This window comes from Mustela nivalis (assembly GCF_964662115.1).
Source record: "Mustela nivalis genome assembly, chromosome: 14".
Lineage (NCBI taxonomy): Eukaryota > Metazoa > Chordata > Mammalia > Carnivora > Mustelidae > Mustela > Mustela nivalis.
In genome coordinates this window covers 33,236,534-33,250,022 of record NC_139033.1, presented here as the reverse complement: position 1 = coordinate 33,250,022, position 13,489 = coordinate 33,236,534, and the positions used below count along the sequence as shown (strand labels likewise).

The window sequence follows — 13,489 nt, the reverse complement described above, 5'->3', positions numbered from 1 at the left end:
CGTTTGATAAGCAGTCCCCTGAATTCAAAAACTATGGAAAACATTCACCAGTTTGCTTGCAAACCAACTCTGCTGCATGCGTTCACAAATTTCATAAAGATTGCATGCTTTCTGTTTTCAATACAAATTGTATTTTTTTTTCATACCCATCCTTGCTTTTTATTTTTTAATTTTGTTTCCCTTTTCTTGGTTGGATGCCTGTGTGTGTTTATTCCAAATCCCTGTCCAGTCCTGGAGTTTGAACTACGGAAAGCCAAGGAGACCATTCAGGCCCTCCGAGCCAACCTGACAAAGGCTGCAGGTGGTGTACATAAAACTTTTTTGAGACTTTTTCTACTTTGACAATGTAGAAGTAGCTGAGATATTTTCAGATGTAAAATAGTAAAGTGTTATTTATATTTTCTTCCACCAGAACACGAAGTTCCTTTACAGGAACGAAAAAATTACAAATCCAGTCCTGAAATTCAGGTGGGTGAATGACAGACCTAAAAGTATCTTCCACATAAAATGGTAGCGCAAGTATTGAAGAAAGGAAACTTATAATATTGTATCTTCTTTTTGCCTGTAGGAACCGATCAAACCTCTTGAAAAGAGAGCTCTAAACTTCTTAGTCAATGAATTTTTATTGAAGAATAACTACAAGCTTACATCAATAACCTTTTCAGATGAAAATGATGATCAGGTACAATTGTTTTTTTGTTGTTGTTGTTTTGTTTTGTTTTGTTTTGTTTTTACAGTGATTTGTTTCCTTATTAACTTATAGTGTATTTATTTTCTCTTTCATCTAGTTTCTTTAATTTTTTAAGTCATACATAGGGTAAAATTCTATAACGCTAGGTACCAGACATTTCTCTGCCCACATAGTCTGGTATTCTTTTGGCCATGCTCCCATTGCCACACTCAACTATGTCACTGTCTTACTTCTGCTACATCTATATCTGTGCCTTCTGAATCTCCCCATTTTCATGTCAGTCATTTCTCCTACCTACTGCTTTAACTCCTTCCTTATCAATTCTGAATTTATAAGCACTCTCAACTTTGTTTTTAGCTTATCCTCTACCTGCCTCTCCAGTGTTATCTTTTGCTTATTCATTATAATCTTGCCAAACAGAAGGGCTTGCATCCCCCTCAACATCTCTGGTTCCTTCAGGGTTTTGTGCTTTTGTTCATTCTTACCCTTGTCTCTGAAACAGTTAGTTCCCTTATCCTTTCATTGCCATGTGCCTTGTAAATACCTAAGCCTTTTCCAAGAGAGTACACAGGTCGTCACCTTTCCAAAACCTTTCCTTCTACCTCAATACAGAAACTGACTCCTTTCTCTGAATTCTTCACAGCTCTTTAATTATAATATCTGTAATACTAAAAAGTTTACCTATTTATGTCCTCACTCTTGAATTGTGAAAGCCCCTGAGTGGAGACAGTATATATTCTTCTTTCTAAGCACATGGTAGATAGCTAATAAATGTTTGATGAATATAGATGGATAAATGGATATTTGAATAATATGTGTAGTAGTCATTTAATAACTGTTTTTAAAAGCTTAAATTTGTTTAGTTCTTATTGTAGGCCATGCACTGTGTTAAGATCTTAATAGACATTTTATTTTATCCTTACAAAAAACCCTAAGAGGTGAGTATTATATCCATTTTACAGATGGCCTGTTTGAGTTTCAAATTAATTTATAACAATGATAAACAGAGCAAATATGAATTTCACCTTAGGTCCAATTTCTCCAAAGCCCCTGCTTTTAATAGCTGCCTTATATTTGCTTCAGATTTAAGCCTCAATAATGGCTATTTTCCTTATTCAAATAAAGCTTCAAAGGAATAAAAAGGTCGCATTTAGAACATTCAAATGAGTATGCCATAGTTTCTCAAAGTGGACTTCCCAAATAAATTAAAAATAAATAAGTTGCAAGATATCAAATTAATACTAAATTTTGATGTATTAGAGAAAGAGAGAGAATGGTAGGACAATATATTGGCATAAATTAATTACCGTAGATTAATCTGGAATTTTATAAAGCTCTTCAAAAAATCTTTGCTAATAGAGTGCTTGAGGTGCTCTGCCTTTTTGAACGTTAGTAATAAAATTGTATTAGACTGAATTCAAGAGAATGTTTTATATACAACAGATTGAAGAACAGCTATTTGGATTCTGAAAATTGTCAGAAGCATTTTTAATAATGTAAATTAGATTCAAACAGCTATAGCAAGAAGGCAAGCAGATTAAATTGCTTGCTTACCCACCAGAGATTACACTAAATATATATAGGTTAGAATAATAAAGAAAGGAGGAACAAAATTAATGCTGTCAAGTATTTTACTTTTAAATAATGGGTACAACTTACAAACTAAGATTTTTCTTAATATGGACATGTTCGTATGACTTCATGCAAATATTTAAATATATTTTACAAGCTTGAAAATTAACACAATCTTGAAAGTTAAGAGTTTACATTTTTGAGAGATTTAATAACAAGATTAAATGTGCAACATTTTGACATCCAAAACAGTTAAACCTGTTTACCTAGAATATCAGGAAACTTACAAGAATAATATTAGACAGTGGAAGATGTAAGTTTAACAATGATGTTTTCACACTTGGAACATACACTTTGACATTACAACAAAACTATGATTGTGTTGAGTTCTCAAGATATTTGCTATGAGGAATAAAATGAATCTCAAAAATGCAAGGTAAAATTTCTTCAAGTTTTATTTAATATTATTATTATTATTATTATTTATCTTTTAGGATTTTGAACTCTGGGATGATGTAGGATTAAACATTCCAAAACCTCCAGACTTATTGCAACTCTACCGAGATTTTGGAAATCATCAAGTCACTGGTAAAGATCTTGTGGATGTGGCCAGTGGTGTAGAAGAAGATGAATTAGAGGCTCTTACACCAGTTTTAGGCAGCCTTCCTACAAGCCTTGAAACTCCTCAGACTGTAGAGGTGAGCAGCATTAACTAGTCAAGTCCACAAAAAGTATTTAAATTGTGTAAAAGCATGCTATGAGATCTTAAGTTTCTGTTTTTCTCCCATTTTGATTTTAGAACTCCTTACTAGTACAGAAATTAGAAGATAAAATTAGTTTATTAAATAGTGAGAAATGGTCTTTGATGGAGCAAATCAGAAGACTTGAAAGGTTAGTACTTAATCATCATTTCTTAAAAAGAACCTCTTAAAGTTTTTTTTAAAAATTGACAGATTATATAAATATATAAGATAATATTTCAGTTGTAAGACATAATTTTTCATATTCTGATACTTCTAAATAAAGTCTTATATTTGTTTTAAATATTTAATATGCTCCTTTTCCCCAAAAAATGTTATTAAGTTATTATAATAATCATGTAATTGGTTCCCCATGGTTGGGTCAGCATTAATAAAATAACTTCTTCACACTAATGTTGTAAATATTTCCCACTGATTATTTCATTTAATTCTTATTATAATCCTGTGGATTAGATAGAATTATTCCCATTTTGCAAATACAGAAAGGAAAGTTAAATGCCAATTCAAAACAGAGTTTATAAGGCCATTTTTATGCTTCATTGATAAAGAGTTTGTAGTTATACTTTTAGGTGTATGAAGCATTCCTTTATAAAGTACAGAAAAGCTTAATCAGTTGCCAAACAATTTTCTGTCAATATGTTATACTTCTTAATGCATGAAACCTAGTATGAGATTTATGCTATTTCCAAAGTTTTAAGAACATAATTGTTCTCTGATAATTTCTCTTTCTTTCTACAGTGAAATGGATTTCCTCAAAAATGAACACTTTGCTATCCCAGTAGTATGTGACTCTGTTCAGCCTTCTTTGGATCATAAAGACTCTGAAGACAGTGGACAGAATCCAGTTATAAGTAGCTCAGACAAGCAAAAAGACAAAGATATCCATCTTTCAAAGTCAGGTGAAGTTGATTCCGCTATTCCTAAGGAGAATTTCCCAAATTCTGTCCCCAGGAGAGAAAAAGAAGAAATGCCATCTTCATCTCCATCAAGTAAAAACACAGTCCATTTTGATAAACCTAATAGGTTAGTATGCAACATATGTTTGGAAATGTATCTTTCAGTTATTTTAATACCTTGCGAAACTGGAAGAGCTTCATTTCTTGTTTTGAGGGTCAGATGTATGAATTTTTACATTTGGCATGAACTTAGCACAAGATACATGTCTCAAAAACATATCACAGAGTAATTGCTAAGTTCAATTACATTAAAGAGGGTTAAAACATAAGTGGGGTATCTTCTATCTTAGCAGAGTACTTAAACCCACAAAATAATTTGTATGTTCTTTGTGCTATAAACTCAGCCAGTGATTTTTTTTTAAGATTTAATCATTTATTTGAAAGAGGAAAAGAAAGCATGCACGTGAACACAAGTGGGAGGGGCAGAGGAAGAGGCGCGAGAATATGAAGTAGACTCCCTGCTAAGCACAGAGCCAGTACAGGGCTCCCATCTCACAATCCTGAAATCACAACCTGAGCCAAAACCAAGGGTTGACACTGAACCAGCTGAGCCACCCAGGCGCCCTTGTACCCAGTGATTTTTACCTTTTCTCTGTTCAGTCATTAACAGACTCAATAGAAGGTTTTGATACTGCATAGTTACCAGTGTAAACAGGGGAATTATTTCTGCTCCTAGTCCTTTTTCTTGTGTCTGCTTCAATTACTAATAATATATCATTAGTCTTCTCTTGATTCATTTACTTAATTTTTATGGGTCTCAGTGATTGAAATCAGCTGAGATAATGGTGGTACCTGCCCTTTACGATCAGGTTTTCTAATGGAGGAGATAAAATATAATTTAAACATTTTTTAGGTTGTAATGTGAAAAAATCATTTTAAGAAAGGAATATTTACTCTGCTCTTTTCTTATATTCTAAGCACAGTTCTAAATTCTTTCCGTATCCTAACTTATTTCATCTTCACAAATATCCCATGGTGCAATTCTGAGCCACAAGTCATGCTTCCTCCTTCTATTAAAAGACAGGTATTTCACCTAGTGTTGGGAGATTGGAAAGTACAAGTGATTTCTTTTAGATTTATAGGTACTCACGATTGATAAGAAGTTTTTTTTTTTTTTTTTAAACAAATCTTTCCACTGATGAACCACAACTTTTTGTGTACCTACTAAGCCACGTTTTTCTTTAGGTATTAGAAAGGTTAGTTATATTTTTATGAATACTACTACATAGAAACTAATGTCATTTTGGAGATACGAATGTTTTAAACTCACTTTTTAAACATTAAAAAGTTAATATTTTCAATTACAAAAAAATACTTTACAATATACTGTGAAGGTTGACTGAGTCTCTGCTTCATTTATCTCTGATTTTTACCTCTTTATATGGGCTTCTAATATTAAGGTTTATCATTATCATTAGAGAGGTCTGCAAAACTAATTTCTGCCAGCACCTTTGTATCCACTGTTTACTTTTCTGGGACCAGAGAGAACGAGGGAGAAAAAGTCCTCATTTCAGATTTTGCAAATACTTTCTGTAATCATTGACCTGTTCTACATTTCAGGTTTGATCTGTTGATATTTATGGCTGTCCGTTCATATAACATCAAACCTTTTAAAAATCAGTTATTGCTAATTTTTTCCCCCTCTGTAATTCTCTAGGGAAGTATCCTTCGAGTCATTGTTGGTTGAAAAATCCAGTTAGCATTTGTGGGGCAGTATTAATGCAGGTTTTGGAGTTATAACACGCAACTTACCTTCTCCTACATGCCGGTGGTAACCGTTTGGTATTGTCCCCTTTTCATTCAATTTTTCTTCTAGGAAATTGTCTCCTGCTTTCCACCAAGCTCTACTCTCTTTTTGTCGAATGTCAGCAGATAGTCGTTTAGGATCAGAGGTAAATTATATCATATATTCTTGGAACTGTCTTAAAATATTTGGTTTTTCTTCTCAGTATCTCATCCAAAAGCAGCTGTGATAAGACTCCATTTCAAATAAATATCTATTTTTTTTAAATAATGCTCTAAGAAATAATTCCTAAAATTTTAAACTTTTAAGAAAGTTGATTATTTCTGGCCTTTCAGTTAAAGTTTTGTTTAGTATTAAAGTGACCTTTTGTAGTCTATTTTTAATTTGTTATGTCTGACATATGGTAACATGCCTCTTTTGGGTATAGTTTGGAAACCAGTATAAGTGTACATATTGTTTATATTTCAGTTATTTTTAGATCACGCCATTATTTCATTAGGCGTGGTTATCTTTTTTTTTTTTTTTGTAAGATTTTATTTATTTGAGAGAGAGAGAGCACAAGTGCGGTAGAGGGGTAGAGGGAGACCAAGAAGCAGACTCCCCACTGAGCAGGGAGCCCCACATTGCTAGACGATGCTAGACTGAATCCCAGGGCCTGAGATCATAAACTGGGTTGAAGACAGTCACTTAACTGACTGAGCCACCTAGGTGCCCCAGCAGTGGTTATCTTTGATGGCTGAGTTTGTTAGCTCTCAGATTATTGTTCCCTGAGTGCTTTGTAATTGTTGGAGGTTCATCTTGACAGGATATTTTATTATTTTTTTCTATCTTTATACTCTTCCCCTTTTTAGTTGTTGTGTTGTGGTTGATTCCACTCGACCTCTGGTGGGCTTCAGTTTCACAATGTCATTGCTAATAGAAAAGAGCTAGAGGATGGCTTGGTTGCATTTCTGGCAATCCTCACAGCAAGTCGGTTGGCCTCTGGGGCCACCTCTTGTATGCAGCTTCACTCTAGCAACTCTCGCCGAAGGCGTAGATCCTAGCTCTATAGGGCATCTTTTCAAGAATAAAAGAAGAACCGCTGAAGCTACATCTGTCCTGTGTTATCTGTAGTTATTCCCAGAACTACAGCCTAGTAGGGCTCCTTGGATTCCCCCTTGCTTCTTCCTGGTGTTTTCAACCCATTTCGTGCTTACAGAAATGTTTATCCTGTGTGAAACACAGTTCCTGTTCTTGTTGATGGGGATGTCCTTATTATTCCCATGACCATCAGCAGATGGAATATTGGATGCGTGCTTGGAGCAGAGGTGGCAGGGTCTAAAGCAGGTTCTAAACTTCAAGAACCATCATTCATGGAAGTTCTACACCGTCATCATTTATTCATGCTTTGGTTTTCTAGGTGTCTCGGATTGCAGACAGTGAGAAGAGTGTTATGTTAATGCTGGGGCGCTGCCTGCCACACATTGTTCCTAATGTGCTGTTGGCAAAGAGAGAGGTGAGACACAGAAGTGTTTTCATCCCAGTAATTCCATCATGTTGTCCATTTTCTGTCATTTTGAAGTTTAGTGTTATATTTTTATTTTGTTAAAGTCTATTACTTGCAATCATATTCTTACTTTTGTGCATGCATCTCTGCTCCTAGAAAATGGTTTTACACCTCTGTCAGGTGAGTTCAGTAAAACTGCATGGTATTCATGTTTTTCCAATTGTGCTTAAAGCAGCATTAGCTTCTGCAACACTAACTATTACTGTAGGTCCATTTATGTGCCATGAATACTGTATGTTTTTTACATTACCAGTTAACTAATTTATTTTATCTCTGTTTTTGATATGATATGCTTGATATGTATACAAAAATAGACCCTCTTCATATTGAAAATAACTGGGACTAATAATGTAACTTTTTTCCTAAATGTACTTGTAATGACCTTATAAATGTTAGTTTTATTATATTTGTTTGTCAATAATCACACTTGTCTTACAATGATAGGATAGTTGTAGTATTGACAATAACTTTTGAAAGTACCTTCTTTTTCTTTTCTTGTAGTTAACTCTGTTACTGACAGATGCTTAAAATATCCAAAATACAGTAGCCAGTATCTTTTAGTCCAGATAGCCTCTGTATGAGCCATAGTGTGAGGAGTTATCTTTAGAGTTAAATTTAGCCAAGAAAAGAGCAATAAAAAGTTACCCATAATCTAATTTAAATGACAGTGGATGATTTATTTGTAACCAAGTTTAATAATTTATTTGAACTATTCAATTTATAAACATGACTTCCAGTTAACAAAATATTTTTTGTATAAAATGGGTTAAGAATATTTTAGAATATATCCTATAAGTCTTCTGTTATCCTCTTAATATTTACCTGATTTCAATCATAATTCTTGGGACCTACAGTATGATAGGTACACAATGCATTGGCAAAACCCATATAAAGCTTATACTTAATTATCCGTTTAGCACAAGAAATTTGTACTGATCCTCAAGAAAACTTATATGTAGAAACTTACATGTAAAACTTATATTAAAAATGCTTATTCCTGTAGGTGTTTTGAATTGAAAAATTTAAAAGACTGTTTTCTTACTGGTGGTTTTATTTTACCTAATATATAAAAATAGTTGTGAGATATTCGTTAAGGTGTGGAAGATTCCTGTATCTTGAAGGATCAGTGTCCAATTTCAGATTGTTTTGCAGTTCTGCCTGGCAGAATGGTGTTTGAGCTTCTTTTCCTTTTTTAGCTTGTAACATAATCCATGCAATGCATTAATGTTTGCATCCCTTTTACTATGTTTCCTTAATATAGTATTTAAAATAGCACAGAAACCTAATTGTTATGAGATGCAGTTTAAGCCTTATTTTAATTTTCCCTTTTTTATTATAAAAGATTCTACCACTAAAATCTGATTGTACTGCATGAAATATTTATAAATTTGCATCATCAGTAATCAGATATACTATATATATATAAATATATATGTAACCATATATATTTATACATATACACATTTCATTTGTGGTATGATGTTTACTTTTATGGCTGGTTTAAGTTTTTTGTATTTAAAAAATATATACTTATAATTCATGAAGGAAGTGATCGTTTATCTTTGTTGATTTAATTATTTGTACATTATTTTATCAGAAAACTTACCATTTATAATATATCAAAGTTGTATTCTCTTGAAATTAAATTGATAAATAATGAAGTTTATCTTGGTTTGGTTTGAAACCAATCCCAGGGCATGAAAGGAAAAAACTTCTATTTCATTTCATGCTTTGATATTAGATTACCTTTATTTAATATTTCACCTTAATTCCTTCAATACATATTTTTAAAAAGGTCTTGTGATTAAAGGATTAATATTTTGATTTTTTCTTATTTCTCAAGTTTTATATAATCTTTTATCAGGATAAGCCTTTTTATTAATATGTAAATACAATTAAAATGCCCTTCAGTAAACTGGTCATAGTAATATCCTAGCTGGTTATATAAATAAATCATTAGAAACTTGATTTAAGGTTTTGGTTAAGTAACACATTTACATGGTTAACTTCTTTTAAATATAAAAAGATAAACAACAAAAACTCTTCCCTTGTCACTGAGCCACCATTCCACATGCAATAAGTGTTATTAGTTTCTAGTATATTCTGTTAAGTCCTTTGCCCATTTTTTAATTAGGTTGTTTGTCTTTGTTTTTGAGTTGTAAGAGTTCTTACAATTCTGAATATTAAGCTCTTATTTTATATATGATTTGCAAATATTTTCTTCCATTTGGTAAGTTGTCTTTTCACATTTTTGATAATGTCCTTTGATGGACATTTGAATGTTTTTCGTTTTTTGCTTGTGTTTTTGGTGTCAAATCTAAGAATCTCTTGCCAAGTCTGGGGCCAAGAAGATTTATCCCCTATGCTTCTTTCTAATAGTTTTATAGCTTTAGCTCTTATATTTAGGTCATTGATCCATTTTGAATTTGTATATGGAATAAGGCACGGGTCTATTTTTATTCCTTTCATGTGATTGTGCAATTGTCCTAGCACTAGTTGTTGAAATGTTTCCCCCTTGAATAGTTGTGGCACCTTTGTCAAAAATTAGTTGTCTACAGATGTTTGGATTTATTTCTAGACTGTCAGTCCTGTTCTGTTGGTCTTTATGTTTATCCCTACACCTGTACCAACCACACTATTTTGATTATTGTAGCTTTGTACTAAGTTTTGAAATTGGAAAGTATGAATTCACTGAGTTTTTTTTTTCTTTTTCAATATTTACCTTTTCAAGGCCCCTTGCAGTTCCTTAGGAATTTAATATTCTACTTTCATTCTGCAGTTAAACATCATTGGAATTTTGAAAGGAATTGCCTTGAATTTTATAGATCACTTTAGGGAGTACTGCCATTCTTTTTTTTTTTAAGTTCTTATTAATTTATTTGAAAGAGAGAGAGGAAGGGAGGGACAGAAGGAGAAGCAGACTGCCCGCTGAGCAGGGAGCCTGATGCGAGGCTCACTCCCCGGACTCTGGGATCATGACCTGACTGGGGATGAAAGCAGACACTTAACCAACTGAGCCACCCAGGCACCCAAGGAGTATTGCCATTCATATGGCAGTAATTCTTCTAATTCATGAACATGGGATTCTTTTCATTTATTTATATCTTTAAATTTTTCTAGCAGTGTTTTGTAGTTTTCTATGTGTAAGTCCTTCACTTCCTTTATTTTGTTTTTTTTAAAGGTTTATTTACTTATTTTAGAGAGAAAGAGGGTGCATGTGTGGGTGTGAGAGGGGCAAAGGGGGAGAATTTTTCATGTAGTCTCCTTGCTAAGCACAAAGCCTAACACTGGGCTCCTTCCCTTGACCCATGAAATCACAGCCTGAGCCCAAAGAGTCTGATGTTTAACCTACTGAGTCACCTAGGTACTCCTTTTGTTACTTTTTTTTTTCTTCACTTCCTTGTTTTAATTATTCTTAAGTATTTTTATTGTTTTGGATGGTATTATAAATGGAATTTCCCCTTAATTTCCATTCAGATTGTTCATTGCTGGTTTATAAAAACAGAACTGATATTTGTGTGGTAATCTCTTACCTTGCAACTTTGTTGAATTAGTTTATTAGTTCTAGTAGTTCTTTTGTGGATTCTAATGTGATTTTCTTTATCTGGAGTGACATTATCTATAAATCTTCCTTTCCTATTTTGGATAGCTTTTATTACTTTCCCTTGCTTAATTTCTCTGGCTAGGACTTACAGTACAATGTTGAATAGCAGTGTTTTGAGAGAACAGATATTTTTTATCTTTTTCCTGATTTTGTGGGGAAACCTTTCAGTTTTTCACCATTGAGTATGATACTGGGTATGGGTTTTTCATAAATGCCTTTTATCATATTAAGGAAGTTTTCTTCTATTCATAGTTTGCAGTGTTTTTATCATGAATGGATGTTGAATTCTGTCAGATGCTTTTTCTGCATCAATTGAGATGATAGTTATTTTCCCTTTGTTCTATTGATGTAGTGTAATATGTTATTGATTTTTCATATATTGAACCAGCCTTGCATTCCTGGGATAAATCCCTCTAGGTCTCAGTGTATAATCCTTCTCATGTATTGTTAGATTGGGTGTTAGTATTTTTTTGCACATTTTTGCATCTAAAAATTTCTGATATATTTGTTCTATAGTTTTAACACTAACTGAGAATTGCCTGGCCTAACATGTGGTCTATTCTTGAGAATGTTTCATGTGCACTTGAAAAATAAATCTTTTGCTGTTGTCAGGGTGTTTTATATATGTCTATTAGATTTAATTATTTTATAGTGTTCAGGTCCTCTGCTTCCTTACTGATCTGTTTATTTGCTCATCCATTATTGAAACTAGGGAATTGAAGTCTCCAAATACTATAGCACTGCATTGTATTTTTTCAGAAATATTTTGTGCATGTAAGCAAACTCAAATACATGATCTTTCTTTCATCACTTACACAAATGGTACTACACTTCTATGTACTATTCTTTACTTTGCTTTTTTTCCATTTAACATTATATTTTTGTATCACTCTATGTCAGTATATAAAGAACTTCCTTGTTCTTAAGCCTGCATAATACCTAGTCTTTTTATAGTCTTTTAAACATGTCTTAAATTAGTGTTTTTCAGACTCTATTGGCCACACTTAGTAAAAGACATTTTATGTGATGTGCCAGTATATAATACATATATATAATTAAAATGAAAGTTTGACAAACCAGTATTGCCTTTACTGATTATGACAAGTTAAAAAAGAAGACAGTCAACATCAAACATAATTTTATAAATATTTTTAAACAATAATGCCTAAATAAACAATAAAAAAGAAAAGAATGCTCTTCACAATAAATGAAACAAGATGGGATGGAGAGGGAGACAAACCATAAGAGACTCTTATTCTCACAAAACAAACTGAGGGTTGGGATGGGGGGGGTGGTAGAGAGAGGGTGGTGGGGATATGGACACTGGGGAAAGTATGTGCTATGGTGAGAGCTGTGAAGTGTGTAAACCTGGTGATTCACAGACCTGTACCCCTGGGGCTAATAATACATTATATGTTAATTTAAAATTTTAAAAATTTAATTAAAAAAAAAGAATGCTCTTCATGATCCACTTAATTGATTTTTGACCCATTGTTTTAAAGGGAGTGACATAAAATTTAATTAAAGCTATCTAATAAATTAAACTTTTTATTTTTTATAAAAGTGGAAAGCACAGTGAATATAGATGTTAGTGTTATTTCTTTTGTTTTTTAAAAGAAGAGTAACAAACTCATTAAATCTATAGGTCACAATTATTACATTTTTAAAATTTAATGTACCATAATGTTTCAAATCTAAGATGCCATTAATTATAACAATTATGCCCCTTTAAGAAAGAAGTCCCATGAAATTATAACATTTTCCATTATAATGTATACCCTAATTTCAGAGATAATTAAAAGAGAAAAAAATTTCCTCCTATCTATTGTTAAGTAATGGTAATCTTTTTTAAAAAGTGTTTCAAAAGACCTACTTGCCTATTGATTTGGGGAGGAAAAAAAAAAATCATGAACAAATTTTCTATTTGTGGCTTATGTAGTAGTTCATCTTAATGGGTGCATTGAAGAACTTGAATCTTTCAAACCAAATTACAGAATAAATGTATGTATATAGGCTAAAGAAGTTGATTTTTCAGTCTCTGCTTTAAATGCATTTGAAGGGAAAATTCTGTAATTTAAAAATAAGATTTCATAACAGATTACTTCTAAAAAGCATTTTTAAATAATACATCTAAATTTAATTTTTATTTTCATTCTATGCCAAGGAAAGCTGACTCGGAAAAGCAAAGGAGAAGTCTGGGCCTGGAATGGGGATGAGCAAGTGGAAATGGGGAATGAGTCCAAGCTTTCTTTTTGAGATGTTGAAATTGTTCCAAAATTAGATTGGTGGTAGTTGCACGACTCTGCATATACTCAAAACCATTGAATGTACACTTGAATTTTTATGATATATAAAATATATCATATATTAAGCTAGAAAAAAAGGGGCAAAGGAGAGAACCAATTCCCTAAAAAAAATTCTCTATTTATTTTTGAGAGAGTGGGAGCACCACATGAGCAGGGGAAGAAAGAGAGGGAGATAATCTCAGCAGACTGCACCCTGAGCACAGAGCTTGTGGAGGGGCATCCTGTGACCTCGAGACCACGACCCAGCTGAAACCAAGAATCTGACCCTTACATGACTCAGCCACCCTGGTGCCCCTTACTAAAAGTTTT

General features: G+C 32.8%; 1 protein-coding gene across 9 annotated transcripts in view; it reads left to right on the top strand.

The window, feature by feature from the left end:
• RELCH (RAB11 binding and LisH domain, coiled-coil and HEAT repeat containing) overlaps positions 1–13,489 on the top strand; it is a 107,889-nt gene that overhangs the window by 30,252 nt on the left and 64,148 nt on the right. For 8 of the 9 annotated variants that reach the window (XR_014302869.1, XR_014302870.1, XR_014302871.1 and 5 more), the window contains exons 3-10: positions 230–301; positions 413–468; positions 569–682; positions 2,758–2,961; positions 3,063–3,154; positions 3,763–4,047; positions 5,797–5,872; positions 7,124–7,219. Coding sequence is in view for 6 of the 9 variants with exons in the window: in XM_082699372.1 (XP_082555498.1) it covers positions 230–301; positions 413–468; positions 569–682; positions 2,758–2,961; positions 3,063–3,154; positions 3,763–4,047; positions 5,797–5,872; positions 7,124–7,219 (995 nt within the window). In the remaining 3 variants the exon portion in view is untranslated. The remainder of the gene's footprint in view (positions 1–229; positions 302–412; positions 469–568; positions 683–2,757; positions 2,962–3,062; positions 3,155–3,762; positions 4,048–5,796; positions 5,873–7,123; positions 7,220–13,489) is intronic. The other variant, XM_082699374.1, reaches the window with a different exon arrangement.